Source organism: Chelonoidis abingdonii, chromosome 4 (assembly GCF_003597395.2).
Source record: "Chelonoidis abingdonii isolate Lonesome George chromosome 4, CheloAbing_2.0, whole genome shotgun sequence".
Taxonomy (NCBI): Eukaryota; Metazoa; Chordata; order Testudines; family Testudinidae; genus Chelonoidis; species Chelonoidis abingdonii.
This window is the reverse complement of record NC_133772.1, coordinates 435,587-452,437: the sequence shown is the minus strand read 5'-3', so window position 1 is coordinate 452,437 and position 16,851 is coordinate 435,587. Positions and strand designations below refer to the sequence as shown.

Below are 16,851 nucleotides of genomic sequence, written 5' to 3'. Positions count from 1 at the left end.
TCCAAGCTCGATGTGTCTTTCTCCTCTCTCCTTTTGTGTGACATATTCCCCCCAGCCCCAGCACCAGTGCAGTGGGGGAATTTGGGTGGGGTGGAGGGGGAGTTGTTGAGGGAGGTCTCCCTTGATACTCCCAGGCCCCAAGCAATGGGGAAGGGGCAGTGGTGGTGCCCTGGCAGCCATGGCAGGGAGTGGTCAGTCAGAGGTGCAGGTTTCTCCATGGGGTGGGGCCCTCAGGAGCAGGGGATGTGGCCGCAGGGGTGGTTTTTGTGAGCACAGGGCTGGGGGGGTCAGTCCCTGGGGTGTGGGGGGGTAAGCCATGCCTGCACACACACACCTGAGGCGTGTAAGCCGCAGAGGGTAAAGGAGGGACAGCTGCCCCAACTCCTCTGGGCAGGCTTGGCTGGGGGTGGTGTTCAGGGTGGCAGTGCCCCAGACCCCCCTTCAGAGGGGAGGAGGAGGTCCAGGCTGTTCTGGCTGGCACAACCTCCAGTCCCCAGGGGCACTGGGCTGAGCGCCTGTGCTTAATAACCCTTATGGCAGAGCTCCGACCTTGGCCCCATGGGTCCTGCACTTCTAGGGCCAGTTTACGCTAGCCTTCAGGGGCTCACTGTGACCCTCCACGTCGCCCTTCTCTCTCTAGGGCACAGGGTTACACTCTGACGAGCCCCTTTCACCACAAGGCCTGCAAGGAGTTGGTAGAGAACTCCCTGTCCTGACAGGGGCCTGACTTTCCCCTACCAGGAGATGTTCTGTAGTGGGGTTGGGGGAACCCAGGCCCCCTCTAACTCTCGGGCTCTGGCCAGGGACCCAATGATAGGCAGCTGTAGGCAGCAGCAACCTTCACTGCCAGAGTTGCTACATTTCCCGGGCCACTTCCCAGAGCTTCCTGCTCTCTCCTTACCTGGGGCTTCTTTAACGACAGTTTGAGGGTGTCTTCATTACCAGCCCTTCAGTGCACTTGCTCTCCCCGCCTGACTGGAGTGAGCCCTTTTATAGTATCAACGAGGCTTAAATTAGAGTCAGGGGCTCACATTAATAATGTGCTCACTGACTCTTTGCAAGGTTAATTAGAGTCAGGTCGTTCTCATTAGGCTGGAGCCAGCCCCTGCTCTGGTCAGCCAGGGACAGAAAACTGTTAATGCCGCTGGCCAGTATCTCTGCCTTCTGCTATCGCTGTACACTGGCCTGGGGTCTATCACGCCCCCATCCTCGACGCATCACCCTGGGGTCTCACTGGGCGCACGCAAACACCCTCCTGGCATCCTGACCCTGATGCCCTCAGCAACCAACCCCGGCCTGTCAGCCCACCCCTCCCCTTCCCCTCTCTTCCAGGCCCCTTGGCCCCCCTGCTTCCGCGCCCTTGGCCGTTGGGGAGCCCCGGTTACCACCGGAGAGCCAGCCTGGCTCACCATGAAGTATGCTCCCGGGCACAGTGCGGGGCTTGGCGGGGGCGGGGCGTAGGGGGCGGGACGGACAGTCAGGGAGGAGCCACCCTTGGCAGGGTTTACAGTGTGCTTCCATGGAGCCCAGGCCCAAGCTCTGACGGGGTCCTGGTCTGCTCTTGCTTGCAACTGTTCGCCCGGAACCTCTGCTGATTTCCCCCGCCCACAGCTTGCTGCTCCCGGCTCTGCCCCCCGCCTGGCCCGAGCGACTCCTTCTAACCCCCTGACCTCACCTGACTACTCCTCTCAGCCCCCTGGCTGGACCCCAGTGCACGCTCCAGCTCCGGGTGGTCTCATAGCCTTCAGGCAGTGGGGATCAGCATAGACCAGGCGGGGGCAGGTGGTCAGCACAGACCGGGCTGGGTGCCGTGGGGTAACGGTCAGTGAATGATCAGTACACCCTTATCTCCGGGTCAGCCGTGGCTGGCGCGCACGCCTCCACCGTTATGGAGCCGTGCTGCTGTCCCTTGATAACGCAGCCCCCGGTGAGCTGGGGCGGGTGCTGCCAGTCTGCTGAGCGTGACGTCCTGCAGGAGCAGACAGAGGACAGCGCTAGGGCGTCACGATGAGCTGTCCCCGCTGACCCTCCTCATCGTCCTCAGCCTCTTTCGGGGCTGTGGTGGAGTGGCTGGGCCCGCCATGGACACGGGGTACCCTGAGGGGCTTGAACATGTCCCCGCACTGCAGGGCAGACCCCTCTGGGCAGGGTGGGGAGGGCTCAACTGTGGGCCCGGAGATCCCCCCACCGGCCCCCGCGGCTGGGCCGGGAGCTGGGAGGGAGACAGGGCAGAACAATCCCCCTCTGTCCCCCTTCCGTCCCCAGTGCTGGTGCGAGGACCCATGTGTTACGCGGGCCGCTTGCTCCCCATGGCCAAGTGGCTGCCAGCGTCACCCTAGACCAGCCGATCTCCGTGTCACGCCCTTCGCAGCTGCTGCCCTCCCCTGCGGTCTGTGCCCGTGCAGCCGGCTAAGCTAGCGGTGGAGACGGAGCCTCCCGGTGGCGAGGCAAGGGGGGACGATTGGTGCTGAAGTGCCAGTTTGCCGTGGCGCAGCCGCCTGTGACCTGAGCCAGCTGGTGGTGTCAGTGCGTTCCACCGGGGGCGGGCAGCTTGGTGGAGTTCGGACGATGTGGTGAGTAGAGCCGGCGGGCGCAGCCTGAACGTGGAGGGGGTGCGGAGCCGGCAACGCCGCGCTCTACCTCAGCAAGGTGCAACCCCCAGAGCCGCCGGCAACTACCGCTGCTACATCACCACCGGCCGACGTGCGCATCCAAACAGGTTCGTCTTCACGTCGAGGGTCAGGCAGCCGTGCCCGCCAGGGGGCCCTGCCCATGGGGCCGCTGGGTCCTAACTATGGGTTGTGCAGGGCCTGTCATGGTGCCTTGCCATGGGTGGTGCCATGGGGCCTGCTATGGTCATGGATGGGGGCCTGCCATGGGGTCCTCAAGCTCGGCCACATGCCTCTTGCTCTCCATAGAACTGGGAGCTCCTACCACAGGCAGGCACAACTCCAGGCCCTCTCCCCCCACCAGCCAGTTGCTCCTGCCCATCTTCCACCAATCTCCCAGACAGAGCTTCCTGCCGCTGCCAGCGCCCCCTGCGGAAGGGCGGGGCTGGCGTAGCTGGGGGGAGCTCCCCCCACAGCACCCCCTGCTGGGCGAGGCCAGGGCTGCAGTAGCTGGGAGCTCCCCCCCGCCCACAGCACCCCCTGCTGGGCGAGGCCGGGCCTGCAGTAGCTGGGAGCTCCGCCCCCCACAGCACCCCCTGCTGGGCGAGGCCGGGCCTGCAGTAGCTGGGAGCTCCCCCCACAGCACTCCCTGCTGGGCGAGGCCGGGCCTGCAGTAGCTGGGAGCTCCCCCCACAGCGCCCCCTGCTGGGCGAGGCCAGGGCTGCAGTAGCTGGGAGCTCCCCCCACCCCACAGCATCCCCTGCTGGGCGAGGCTGGGCCTGCAGGAGCTGGGAGCTCCCCCCACAGCACCCCCTGCTGGGCGAGGCCAGGGCTGCAGTAGCTGGGAGCTCCCCCCCCCCCACAGCGCCCCCTGCTAGGTGAGGCCGGGCCTGCAGTAGCTGGGAGCTCCCCCCCCCCACAGCTCCCCCTGCTGGGCGAGGCCAGGGCTGCAGTAGCTGGGAGCTCCCCCCACAGCACCCCCTGCTGGGCAAGGGTGGAACTGGAGTAGCTGGGAGCTCCCTCCACAGCGCCCCCTGCTGGACGGGGACGGGGCTGGAGTAACTGGGAGCTCCTCCACAGCGTCCCCTGCTGGGTAAGGGTGGAACTGGAGTAGCTGGGAGCTCCCCCCACAGCGCCCCCTGCTGGATGGGGCCCGGGCTGGAGTAGCTGGGAGCTCCCCCCACAGCACCCCCTGCTGGACGGGGCCGGGGCTGGCGTAGCTGGGAGCTCCTCCCACAGTGCCCCCTGCTGGACGGGGCCGGGGCTGGAGTAGCTGGGAGCTCCCCCCACAGCGCCCCCTGCTGGGTGAGGGTGGAACTGGAGTAGCTGGGAGCTCCCCGCCAGTGCCCCCTGCTGGGCGGGGCCAGGGCTGGAGTAGCTGCAGTTGCTGTCCTGCTGATGGAGGCAGCTGGGGTGCAGGGGCCGACGTGCGCCAGTGATGGGTGTCCCCGGTTTGTGCCCTGCAGACCCCTTGAAACCGCCCATGGAGGAGCCGGAGGCCGTGGCCCCTCAAGCCTGCGCCCCCGACCCCCTGTTGCTGAAGAAGCTGGACCAGGTGCTGAGCATCCTGCAGCAGATCAGCCACAAGCTGGAGGCGGCAGACGCTGGGGCTGGGAGGAAGGCCTGAGCCCGACCCCGGCTCCAGGGGGCATCCAGGCTGCGTGGGGGGAGGGGGGGACTGATCTTGGCTCTGCGGGGGCATCTATGGGGCCAGCTGGGGGGTATGGAGAGAGCAGCGGCAGGTGTATCATGGAGGGAACAAGCCAGGGAGCTGCCTGGAAGGACGGAGCCAGGGGTGGGGGCTGCTATATGGGGCAGGCAGGGCTTTGCTGTGTGTGTGGCATGGTGGGGGATGTAGCAGGGAGGTTGTGCATGGGGGTGCTGCTGGGGGGGCTTGTTGCATTGGGGGACATGCTGTGGAAGGGGGATGTGGCCATTGGGGGGGCAGGGGGCTTATGCTTCTATGCTGCTTATGGGTGGGGGAGCGTTGGGAAGGCTGTGCAGTTGGTGGGGTTTCTGCGGTGGGGGCTGGGCATCGGGGGGGTTTTGTTGGGGGGCTGTCATTGGAGGGTGCTGCAGGGGCTGTGAATTGTGGGGTTCTGCGGCGGGGGCTGTGTGCATTGGGCGGGTGCTTAAGGGGCTGTGCGATTGGGGGGGGTTCCACGGCGGCGGGTTGTGAATTGGGTGGGGTTCGCTGGACGAGGGGCTGTGCTAATTGGGGTGCTGTAGGGCTGTGCTTGGGGGGGTTCCACGCGGGGGCTGTGAATTGCTGGGGTTCTGCGGGGGGGCTGTGCATTGGGGTGTTGTAGGGGTTTGAGTATGGGGGAGGAGGCTCAGCTTTTTAGGGTGTCCGCATGGGGCGGCACTGTGGACGCATGGTTAGTGAAGCTTTTGTCTGAAAAAGCTCACAGGTGCATGCTCGGGTCTGTGTCCTTGTCTGCGAATGTGTGTGGGGCGGTGAACCCGCGCAGCTGGTCCCATCCCGGCCCACACTCTCTGCGCTGGGCGGGGACAGGCCCCCCCCAGGAGGGGATATGGAGGCTCCCCATCCCAGGGGGTGAGGGTCCGTCCCTCTCCCTGGCTGGGACTGATTGTGGGAGGAGAGAGAGGGTTGATCCATGTCCAGGGATTGGCTGAGGCTGGTGGGCTCGGGCACGCGCTGCCCCCGGGAAGGGACTTGTGACGCCAAGGGGAGCGGAGCCCGGGTCGGGTGGGGCGGAAAACACCCAGCTGGGGTCCCCATTGGCGACACAGAGCAGGGGCTGGTTTGAGGGCAGGGACCCGTCCCGCCCCAGGCCGGCTTGGCGACAGCCTACACGGAGTCCAGGGGGTCCTGGTCGCCGGCCCCACAGGTCACCGACTGCCCCAGGAGATAAAACCCCGGGAGACAGTGCCGACGTGCTGGGGGTGGGGAGGCGGGAGTGATTGGGATGGGACGTCCAGCCAATGCAGGGTTGGCTCCTGCCACATTCGGGCTGTATCGGGCCCTTGCCACATGGCTGGCCTTTATCAGCGCAGCCCTGGCACTTCCGGTGCAGGGACGTATCTAGTGCTCCCTGCCCCTCTGCACGCTACCCCCGGAGAGATGTGTGCGTGGGGCCGTGCGGCCCTGTGCTGCGTTGGCATGCTGGTGAGTACGGGGCCCTGTCCCGCTTTGCAGACCCTCCCGGGTCTTCCCGGCGACTGGCCCCCTCGCGTCTGCCCCTGTGACCTCCTGAGACTGGCGACCCTCACTGCTCTGTTGATCTCCTCGGACTGGCCCCTCGCTGCCCTGGGGTCCCCATGGGTTTCCCCGAGACTGGCCCCTCGCTGTCCTGTGACCTCCTGTGACTGGCCCCTCGCTGCCCCTGGGTGTTCCCCTTGGGTCTCCCGAGACCTGGCCCTTCGCTGCCCTGTACCTCCCTGAGACTGGCCGTCCCGCTGCCCTGGGTTCCGCCTGGTCTCACCCGAGACTGGCCCCTTGCTGCCCTGTGGACCTCTGTGACTGGCTCCTCGCTTGCCCTGGGTTGTCCCTGGGTCTCTCCCCGAGACTGGCCGCCTCGCTGGCCCTAGTGACCTCCCGAGACTGGCCTCTCGCATGCCCCTGTGACCTCTCCTGGAGACTGGCCCTCGCTCGCCTTGGGCTCTCCTGAGAGATGGTCCCTCGCTGCCCGTGGGGTTCCCTGGGTCTCCCCGAGCTTGGCCTTCGCTGCCGCTGAGCCTCCCTGAGATGGCCCCCATCGCTGCCCTGGGTTCCCCTGAGGGATCCCTGAGAACTGCCCCTCGCTTGGCCCCTGTGACCTCCGCTGGGACTGGCCCCTCGCTGCCCCTGGGGTTCCCCTGTCGGTCTCCCCGAGACCTAGCCTGACTCTGCTGCCCCTGTGACCGTCCCTGTGACTGGGCCCCCTCGCTCCCTTGGGTTCCCTGGGTCTCCCCGAGATGGCCCTCGCTGCCCCTGTGACCTCCCCTGGATGGCCTCTCGCTGCCCCTGTGAGCCTCCCTGGACTGGCCCCTCGCTGCCTGGTCTCCCGAGACCTGGCCCCTCGCTGCTCCCTGGGGTTGCAGCTGAGTCTCCCGCAGACTGGCCCCTCGCTGCCTGGTCTTCCGAGACTGAGCCCCTCACTGCCCGCTTGTGCCTCCCCTGAGACTGCCTACGTTGCCCTTGGGGTTCCCCTGGTCTCCCCGAGGACTGGGCCCCTCGCATGCCTGGGTCTCCCTTGGACTGGCCGCTCGCTGCGCCTGGGTTGCCTCTGAGTCTCGCGCCGAGACTGGCCCCTTCGCTGCCCTGTGGTCTCCCCGAGACGTATCCCTCACTTGGCCCTTGTGACCTCCTGAGAACTGGCCTCTCGCCTCGCCCTGGTCTCCCTGAGACCGAACTCACTTGCCCTTGTTGACCTCTCCGAGACTGGCCCTCGTGCCCTGGGTTTCCCTGGTTTCCCGCGAACTGCCCCTGTGCCCTTGCTGTACCTCTCCTGAGCTGGCCCGTCGCTGCCCGGGGTTCCCCTGGGTCTCCCGAGACCTGGCCCTTGCTGCCCTGTGAACTTCCAAAGGAGCGATGCTAGCAGTTGAAACGGGACACCGCCCCCGCCCCAGATGGATGCTGGGATGTGGAACGGGGACACCCCCCGCCCAGAGGATGCTGGGTGGGACTAGGCACCGCCCCCTCGCGCACAGAGTGCTGGAGCCGACGAGACGGACCCCTGCCCAGAGGATAGCTGGGAGTGAAACGGGGCGCCCCCCGCACCAGAGGATGCTTAGGAGAGGAAACGGAACACGACCCCCTGTCCCGAAGGAATGCTGGAGTGACCGGAATGCCCCCCCCCACAGAGGAATGCTTGTGGGCGGAACGGCACCGGCTGGCTCTGCACAGGGGGGCCCATGGCAGAGCCAGCCCCAGCGGGGGTGACCCTGCCCCTCTCCCGCACGGCCTGGTTCAGGTGTCGGTGGGCCCCTCGGCGGTGACGGTGGCGGCGCCAGTTGAAGCTCTTAGCCACCCAGTGGTGCCACGTGGTCGTGAGGTGCCTCGTCGGGGCCGACTACCCGCCCTGGAGCTGGGCTGGAGGCAGCTGCAGGTGCGCTGGTGGCACGAGGGCACACGTGCTGGAGTTCGCCGGGCGGTCGGGCGGCACGGGCGGACTCAGCCTGGCCGAGGACGAGGTGAGGAACGGAACTACGTCTCGCTGGTGCTGCAACACGTCACCGCCAGCGACAGCGGGAGTGACCTGCTACATCCTTCACCCGCCCGACCAGGCCCAGGGCAGCCTCACCTGCGCGTGGCAGGTGAGCAGGGGAGGGCAGAGCAGCACCAGCACCCCCTGCTGGGGGAACAACCCACCGGCAACGCCGTTTCCTGCCCCGCAGCACCCCCTGCTGGGGGCAACAACCCACCGCACGGCCAGTTCTCCTGCCCCCGCAGCGCCCCTGCCGGGGGGCAGCGACCCGCCCGTGCGGCCAGTCCTCCTGCCCCACAGCGCCCCTCCAGGGTGACGACCGCCCGCGCAGCCAGTCCTCCTTGCCCCCGCAGAGCCCTGCCGGGGCAGCGACCTGCCTGCACGGCCAGTTCTCCTGCCCCGCAGCGCCCCCTGCTGGGGGGCAACGACCCACTGCACGGCCAGTTCTCCTGCCCCCGCAGCGCCCCCTGCTGGGGCAGCGACCCACCCGCACGGCCAGCCTCCTGCCCCGCAGCGCCCCTGCCGGGTGCAGCGACCGCCTGGCAGCCAGTCCTCCTGCCCCCCACAGCCCCTGCTGGGGGCAGCGACCTGCCCGCACGGCCAGTTCTCCTGCCCCCGCAGAGCCCCCTGCTGGGGGCAGCGACCGCCACACGGCCAGCTCCTCCTACCCCAGCAGCGCCCCTGCTGGGGGCAGCGACTCGCCACACGGCCAGTTCCTCCTGCCCCCGCAGCGCCCCCTGCTGGGGGCAACGACCCACTGCACGGCCAGTCCTCCTGCCCCCGCAGCGCCCCCTCCTGGGGGGCAACGACCCACTGCACAGCAGTCCTCCTGCCCCGCAGCGCCCCCTGCTGGGCGGGCCAGCGACCCGCCACACGGCCAGTCCTCCTGCCCGCAGCGCCCCCTGCTGGGGGCAGCGACCTGCCCCACTCCTCATACTGCCTTCACCCACTGACCTTGCCAGTACCCTGCTCCCCATCACTGCCCCGTGGGGTGAGGCCATGGCTGGAGTGGGCAGGCTGACATGGGGCCGGGATCGCCGCAGCGACCCTGACGTGATAGTGCTGTTGTTGCAGACCCAACGGCGTCCCCCGACGCCTGCCCCCTGGGCGAGGGTGCCCCACGGCTGCGGCAGCTGGAGGAGGTGATCGGGGGCTGCGTCCGCTCGGCCAGCGAGCTCCAGCGGCATCTGGCCCGGCTGGTTGCTGAGGTGAAGGGGTGTCTGGGCAGCCCAGAGGCCGAGGAGAGCCCAGCCCGGGCACAGGCTGAGAGCGCCAACCAGACGGCACAGCCATGAACCTTCGGTCGTCCGCCCAGCGCCCGCTGGGCTCGCAGCGTCCCCGACACCCACGTCACAGCAACAGGGCTGGGGTCCCCGGGGACGGACGGGGACACACACCTCACAGCAACAGGGCTGGGGTCCCCGAGGACGGACGGGGACACCCACCTCACAGCAACAGGGCTGGGGTCCCCAGGGATGGATGAGGACACCCACGTCACAGCAACAGGACTGGTATTCCCGGGGACAGACAGGGACACCCACGTCACAGCAACGGGGCTGGGGTCCCTGGGGATGGACGGGGACACCCACATCACAGCGACGGGACTGGTATTCCCGGAGACAGACAGGGACACTCATGTCACAGCAACGGGGCTTGGGTCCCCGAGGACGTCCCCGTCACAGCAACAGCTTCGCTTCTGCAGGGTGTGACAGCAAATTTGGGGGATCCGGGATCCTGCACGGAAATGGGGACACAGGCCCTGTCTCCCCTAAGGGGCTCTGGGATGTCTTGAGCCGCTGTGGCCACCATGGGCAGGGTGTCAGATGAGGGAGGATGGCTGGGTAGATGGGCTGACGGCTGGGCGCCCATAAGGGGTCTATTTGCCTGCTCTGCTGGCTGTGCCACTGGGAGACCCTGGGTAGCGAGCTTGGAGGGGACAGTGGGGGTGGGGGGCGTCCATGGGGGGGCTGTTATTTCACGTGCCAGGAGGGGACACTGCGGCGTGTGATCAGCTCCCTGCGCGGTGCCAGCTGCAGCGCGCGGATAAGGAATAAAACGCTCGTCCCGCATCCTGTGTCCTGCTGCCAGTCAGTGGCCGCGCGTCCTTATCCCCGGTGGCTCCAGCCCCTGTGGGGGGTGCAGGGACGGGTCCGATTCTTCTCCCCACAGTCATTTGTCCTGGGCTTCACCCCTCCCCATGTCCCCCGATTCCCCACTGGGCCCCGTCCCGGGGTGGCCCCTGCCAGGGTGGGCAGATTTCGAGCTGTGCTGAAGCCCACGTTGGGTCTGCCTGGCCCAGAGCACCCCAGTGGCACCGGGTCCCCCACCTGATAGGGAAGGAGGTGCTGGGCAGAGCAGAGGCAGGTACACCAGGTGCAGGCCGGGCATGACCAAGCAGTTGCTGAGAGCTGTAGCCAACACGTACGGGGCGGGCAGCCAGCGTGTGCTTACCCTGCAGCGCAGGAGGGAGGAAATGCCACACGCCCCACAGCCACGGGGCTGTCTCTGATTACCCATGTTTCCCCTGGACTGTGGGGGGTCCTGTGCCAGCCTGATTGCACCAGGCCTCAGGGGACACCCCGTCTGCTCCCTGGGGACTGGGGGGGGAGCTCCCCGAATGCTCCTCTTTGCACCCCCCCTTTGCACCCTGCCCGGTGCCGTGCCGCCTGCGAGAGCCCTCATTGAGGAACAAACCCCGTGCCCACTGGTTGGGGAGGGGAGCTGCTGCCCCATACCCGGCTGGGAGGGGGGCCGACAGACAGGGGGCATGGACAGAGCAGGCCAGGGGGGGTGTCTCAGTGGGGTCGCCCTGGAGGTTGTGCCCCAGGGGTTGTGTGGACATGGAGCCAGCTGAGGGCAGCATGCAGCGGATGCAGGGTCTTCCCGGGGGTCAGATCCAGCCAGCCGGCTCGACCCCACCGCCCAGCGCCGGGCGAGAGGTCCCCGTGTGCCCAGCCCCCTGCTCCAGAGGGGTCACGTCCCAGTGCCGGGTGAGGGGTCCCCGCGTGCCCAGCTCCCCCCCCACCCCAGAGGGGTCACGTCCCAGCGCCGGGCGAGGGGTCCCCGCGTGCCCAGCTCCCCCCCCACCCCAGAGAGGTCACGTCCCAGCGCCGGGCGAGGGATCCCCGTGTGCCCAGTCCCCCGCCCCAGAGGGGTCATGTCCCAGTGCCGGGCGAGGGGTCCCCGCGTGCCCAGCTCCCCCCGCCCCAGAGGGGTCACGGGGTCCCCGTGTGCCCAGCCCTCCCACCCCACAGGGATCACGTCCCAGTGCCGGGCGAGGGGTCCCCGTGTGCCCAGCGCCCCCCCCGAGGGGCCACGTCCCAGCACCGGGCGAGGGGTCCCCGTGTGCCCAGACCCCCCCCCCGCCCCAGAAGGGCCGTGTCCAAGCGCCAGGCGAGGGGTTCCCGTGTGCCCAGCCCCCCCAGAGGTGCCCCCCCTCACGGGGAGCGGACACAGCCCTGCCCGGAGGCTCAGCTGCCGGTCACACACCGGGAGGGGGGCAGCTGGGGGGGCAGCCGTGGCTGCTGCTGGGCGTGGGGGCTGCGCAGGGCCGGGGGCGGTCACTGCCGATGGGTCCGAGTTGCCCCCCCGGATCCGGGCGGGGCTGGTGGGGGCTGTGCAGGGCCGCGGGGGGTAACTGCAGATGGGTCCGAGGTGCCCCCCCCCCCGGGGCTGGAGCTGCCAGCACCGAGGCGAGGCGCGGCGCAAACATTGCGCAATTCTCCAGCTTTCGCTTTCGCTGCGTCCTGTGCAGGGGCGGGAGGGCAGCTCGGCCCTGCAGCTCCCCCGGCTCACAGCCTCCTCCCCCCAGGTCAATGACGGGCGAGCAGCGGGTCCGGGCGGGGGGTCCCTGCGCTCAGGGGCTGAGGCGCTTCTGGCTGCGCAGAAACTAGAGTCTAAGGCTAAAGCTGAGAAAGGAGCTCGGACTCCTGGGTTCTCTCCCGGCTCTGGGAGGGGATGGGGGCTGGTGGTTAGAGCAGCAGGGGCTGGGTGCCAGGATGCCTGGGTTCTCTCCCAGCTCTGGGAGGGGAGTGGGGGCTGGTGGGTTAGAGCAGGGGATCCTGGGAGCCAGAACTCCTGGGTTCTCTTGCAGCTCTGGGAGGGGAGGGGGGTCTGGTGTTTAGAGCAGGGGTGGGGCTGGGATCCAGGACTCTTGGGTTCTATCCTCAGTCTTCCAGTGATTTGCTGCATCACCTTGAGCTGATTTCCCTGCCTCAGTTTCCCCATCTGTGCAGCAGGGATAGCATCACCCCCCTGCCCCGCAGTGCATTAGGGAGGCTTGTCTATCTCCTGTGACCTGACACGAGGTGGGATGTGGGGCAGGCCAGAGCAAACGCAGAGGGTGATCGCTGGGGACCTCCCCCAGAAGCTGTCTCTGTTTGCCTTGGCCCATTCTGTGTCCGGCTGGGTCGGATCAGGCTGTGGGTGCTGCCCCTGCTCTCTGCGTCCCCCACAGGTCACTGTCCCAGGGAGGGAGCGGCAGCCATGCGCGGCGATGGCGGAGGAGCTCCAGACCCTGAACACAGATCTGCTGGCCATCAGGGGGGCGCTGGAGGCGGATGGCCCTGTGGGGGAAGCTGGCCCAGGAGTTCCTGGCCGTGATTCACGGTTTCCATGCCCGGTTCGCTCAGTGCCGGCGGATGCAGGCGGTGGCCCCCGGCGAGCTGGAGGCCCTGCTCCAGGAGGTCTCTGGGGACCCCGGCTGCTGGTTCTACATCGGCTGCACCCGGGCGCTGACGCTCTATCTCTGGGAGGCTGGGCCATGGTGTCGGGCCTGGCAGCTCAGGGCAGCTGGCTACGAGAAAACCTGCACCTACTGCTGCCGGCCAGGGCCGGGGTCCGGGCTCTGCACTGTGAGGCGCCTGCTGGGCTGGTTCTGTGGCACCCACCCCCGCTGCCTCAACGCCTCGCGCGTCAGGAACAGCCCGGCCGGCGTCGTCTTCCTAGTGACCTATGCCCGGCGGGGCAGCTGGCCAGGGGAGCCTGCTGAGGACATAGAGGCGGCACTGCACGGCATCGCTGTCCACTTCCGCCACCGGGGGGCGCTGGCGGACGAGCTAGTGCAGTTCCTCAAGGATGACTTCTGCCAGCTGATGGGGCGGTACCCGGGCTACCTGGCGCAGTGCCAGGCCATGAGCTAGATCCCTCCAGCACACTTCCCGGGGAGGGCCCGGGAGATCCTGGCGGGGCTGGGGCGTGCGGAGGGGGTCCTGGCGGGCACGGTACCAGACGGGGTGGTTTCCATGCGGCCCTGCCTGTGGGAGGTGGGGGCAGGCGAAGCGCAGGCCAGCGAGAAGCTGCACACCCTACTTCACCAGGCTGGATGGTGGCCTTGATGCCAAGTGGCTGCTGGAGGAGATCTGGGGCCACCCCCGCTGCCTCAACAGCCACCGGCGCTGGGGGGGCAGGTCGGGGACTCAGACGGAGGCCTTCCTGTACCTGGCAATATTCCAGGGGGCCTGTGTCCCGGACGGGCCTTGAGCGAAGGGACCGACCTGGTGCCACAGCCCAGCCCTGAGCGTGTGTGGCTGAGGCGTCCGCACCACCAGCCATCGCCCGTGCCGGGAGCTAACCGTGAGCGGGGTCCCTAGAGGAGTCATGCGGCGCTGTGCCACGTGAGGGATGAGAGGGAAACTGAGGCAGCGTGCTACTTCCCACCGCTGACAGTGGGGACCTCAGCCACAAAGGCAGCAACGCTGTGTTCCCACTGAGGGCTCTGCAGGCGCCTGGATGCTCTGCTCCCCACCGGCACCTTGGCGGCTGTGCCGGTGCCTGGGGCCTGGGTGAGCCTTGGAAACCGAGCTGGGTGGCAGTCATCTGTGGTGCTTTGCACCCAGCTGGGCAGGAGCAGCTGCTGTGGCTGGAGAGGGGCGTTACAGGCCCGTCCCAGGCAGCCCTGGCCTGCTATTTTAGGCTGCCCAGAGCCGGACGTGCACAGCACAAGGAGGAGACACAGCACATCAGAGTAATGGCTCCCACGGCTCCTGCATCCCCCACGGCGTGGTGCTGGCACGGGCTGGGCTCTGAGAGCCCCACACAGCCGGATCAGCAACCCCCGGGGGCCATCGCACGTGGCGTTGCCCAGCTCCTGCCCCAACACACCGGGGCTAGGGGCGACAGAGGCGTGGAAGGAGGAAGGGATTTGGCCCAGGTCACACAGACCGTCGGTGGCAGAGGTGGGAACTGGACCCAGGAGTCCTGGCTCCCTGTCTACTGCCCGACCCTCCGTGGGGCTGCAAACGGGAGGAGTGAGTGTGTGGGGCCAGGGCTGATCCCCCCACTCGTTGGGGGTCTGTAACCCAAAGCAGCCTCGAGGCCCCGTTCAGCCTGACACCTCCTGGCTGTGAGTGGGGCTCTGTGGTTTGTACACCGGGGTGTGTGTGTGTGTGTGTGTTATTCTTAGCCACACACACTTCTGCCGGGTGTATTTTAAGCAGGCAGGGGGAGGACTCAGCCCCCGCCCCATGGCCCCAGCGAGCAGGGGAGGCTCAGTCCAGCCTCACCGCCATGGCCGCGGGGATCGCCCTGCTCCTGGGGCTGGGGAGCGTCAGTGAGTATGGGGGGAACCAGGGGGGGGGCTGCCTCTCTGGACCCCCATGTGCCCTGGCCGATGCCCAGGTGTGAGGGGTCCGGAGCCCAAAACCACAGGGGGTCATTTGAAAAAACAGCTGGGGGTGGCCGACTGGCTGTCTCAGGATGGGGGAATGGGGCAGGGGCCTTGCCCTTCTGGGGGATGCTGGCTCCAATCCTGCCCCAGGGCAGGGGGCTGGCAGGCTGTGGGGGAAATGGGGCACAGGACCCTTCCCTCCAGGACTCTGGATCTGTATTGTGCTTCCCCCACAGCTGGCATGTTCCTCGTCTCCACCAACCCCTTCACAGTGACCAGGCTCCTGGGCTCCGACGTGCTCCTGACATGCAGCTTCCCCGCGGCCCCGTATGGAGCGAGGGACCGGATGCTGCTGGTCAGCTGGTACTTCCAGGAGAGGAGAGTGGCTGAGTTGGACACATCCCCATCAGCACCCAGGTGGGCGCCATCCTGTTCTCCCAGCAGCAGGGCCACGCCCAGGCCTTGCTGCTCCTGCCCCATGTCACGCTGGCCGACCAGGACCCCTACCGCTGCTCCGTCCGCTACGCCGGGCAGCACGGGGAGGGGACAGTCCGGGTGCAAGTGGCAGGTAGGGGAGCAAGCACAGGGCCCTCCCCAGGTCGTATTCCTGCTGCCCTGGGAGCTGGGGCCGAGTCTCTGGCAGAGCAGGGGGCCAAGGTGAGGCCCCGGCCCCAGAGCCTCAGCCAGGGTCAGTGATTGCCGGGGCAGGGGGTTGGCAGGGCGCAGGTGGGGGGTCGGCAGGGTGCAGGCAGGGCATGGCTGGAGTGATGGTTAGCGGGTGGGGCAGGCGCGAGTCTGCCCTGGAAGCCCCCCCTCCCCAGCTCTCTGGACTTCCCGTCTCTGTCTCCCCCAGCGCTGCCTCGGGAGCTGGGGCCAAGTCTCTGGCAGCCAGGGCAGGGGGTCGGCAGGTCACAGCCAGAGGGTTGGCAGGGCGCAGGTGGGGGGTCGGCAGGGTGCAGGCAGGGCACGGCTGGGGTGATGGCTAGCGGGCGGGGCGGGTGCGAGTCTGCCCTGGAAGCCCCCCCTCCCCAGCTCTCTGGACTCCCTGTCTCTGTCTCCCCCAGCGCTGCCGCAGGTCGAGGTGCCCAGCCCAGTGGTGCAGAGGGACGAGGACAGCGCCCTGGTGTGCTGCGTGCGGGGGTTTTACCCCCAGCACATCGCAGTGTCCTGGCTCCGGGACGGGCAGGAGCTAAACGCCTCCTTCATCTCTGCCATGCGCCGGGGGCACCGGGATGGGACCTTCAGCCTGGTAACTGTCTACAGCTTCACCCCCATGGAGCGGGATCTGGGGGATCTATTCTCCTGCCGGGCACAGCACCCTCTGCTGAACCAGTCCCGCCAGGCCGACTTCCGGATTGCCTTCAGGGGTGAGGCCGCCAGGTCGCCCTGGCCTGGGTGCCCTTCGCTGCGGTATCAGCACCCCCACGGCCCGCCCCGTCCGGCCAGCACCCCAGCTTTGTTCTCCTCCGTCATTCTCAGGCAGTCGGTTCTCCAGTCTCACACCCCCAGTGCCACTGGGGGACGGGTCCTGGGCTGCAGCTGGGAATCCCCTGTCCCATTACCCCTCGTCCTCCCCTCTCCGTCCCCACGGATCCTGGGCTGGGCCGGTACATCCCCGGTCTAGAGCGGCTCAGCCCCTGCCCTCTCCCCCGTAACTCGGCCCTCGGTCAGGCCCAGCGCTGGTCCCCGAACTCCAGCCTCCCTGGTTCCAGGGCCGGACCTAGCCCGGGGGTGGCTCCCACCCTGGGGAATCTCCCACAGCCCTGGGATCTGAGGGGGTGTCTGTGCGATACCCCAGGAGCTGAGGTCGAGGGCTGGAGAACCCAGGAGTTGCTGGGTGCTGGGGTCCCCTGGGGGATTGGCAGTTGCTGGGCTTAGTGGGGTCCTGGGGGGAGCAGAGAGGGCAGTGAATGGGACATCTCTCTGATCTGTGTGTCCCCAACAGCTGGCGGCCTGGAGATGGGGCTCAGAGTCCTGCTGTGGATGCTGCGAGTGTCACTGCTGCTGGCCGTGGCCATGGGGGGCTGGCTCTGCTGTGACACCAACAGCCGACCGAGGAAGGTGAGGGCTGAGTTTGCCCAGTGGGTGCCTGTGATGGAGTAGGGGCTGTCTGTGTGGGGGAAGGGAGAGCAGGGGAGGACTTTAGGTGAGGGACAGGATTTAAGCCTGTAACCTGAGCCAGGTAAGGGGGGAGGGAGTCAGCACCTTTGCCGGGGAAGCGGGACAAAGGAACCGGCCGGTGGGAGGAGGGGCAGGTCAGTTTGGGTTTGGGGCTGTGTGGGCAGAATTCAGGGTATCCTAGCTAGGATCTAAGCCCCCTGAAAGCCCAGAAGGACTCGATGGAGGGGTCCTGACTGTGCCTGCAAGCTCTGCTGTAACCTGCGTTCCTGTGTCCAATAAACCTTCTATTTTACTGGCTGGCTGAGAGTCACTGTGAGTCCCAGGAGGAGGGGTGCAGGGGCGGACTCCCCCACACTCCGTGACA

General features: G+C 67.7%; 2 protein-coding genes and 1 long non-coding RNA gene across 3 annotated transcripts in view; all 3 read left to right on the top strand.

Moving 5' to 3' along the window:
• Positions 1-4,383, top strand: part of LOC116831611 (programmed cell death 1 ligand 1-like) — a 6,708-nt gene extending 2,325 nt beyond the window's left edge. Inside the window, exon 3 of the mRNA XM_032791734.2 lies at positions 4,076-4,383. Within this exon, the coding sequence (XP_032647625.1) occupies positions 4,076-4,236 (161 nt within the window). The 3' untranslated portion in view covers positions 4,237-4,383. The remainder of the gene's footprint in view (positions 1-4,075) is intronic.
• Positions 4,384-7,512: 3,129 nt separating this feature from the next.
• On the top strand, positions 7,513-9,828 carry LOC142046707 (uncharacterized). Its single transcript, XR_012655679.1, has 2 exons — positions 7,513-7,868; positions 8,834-9,828. It is a non-coding gene; the product is annotated as an uncharacterized LOC142046707 (long non-coding RNA).
• Positions 9,829-11,438: 1,610 nt separating this feature from the next.
• LOC116831616 (RLA class II histocompatibility antigen, DP beta chain-like) lies at positions 11,439-16,469 on the top strand. The gene is made up of 4 exons (XM_032791738.2): positions 11,439-11,570; positions 14,603-14,783; positions 15,431-15,733; positions 16,312-16,469. Exons 2-4 carry the CDS (start codon positions 14,696-14,698, stop codon positions 16,467-16,469), a joined length of 549 nt encoding a protein of 182 aa, XP_032647629.2. The 5' UTR covers positions 11,439-11,570; positions 14,603-14,695.
• Positions 16,470-16,851: the final 382 nt, after the last annotated feature.

What these genes read in the sequence shown, in the direction of transcription:
- LOC116831616 (XM_032791738.2), top strand. Translation starts at nt 14,696, where the DNA reads ATGGAGCGAGGGACCGGATGCTGCTGGTCAGCTGGTACTTCCAGGAGA. An exon ending in ACATCCCCATCAGCACCCAG is followed by an intron (nt 14,784 to 15,430) that starts GTGGGCGCCATC and finishes TGTCTCCCCCAG; the next exon opens with CGCTGCCGCAGGTCGAGGTG. An exon ending in CTTCCGGATTGCCTTCAGGG is followed by an intron (nt 15,734 to 16,311) that starts GTGAGGCCGCCA and finishes TGTCCCCAACAG; the next exon opens with CTGGCGGCCTGGAGATGGGG.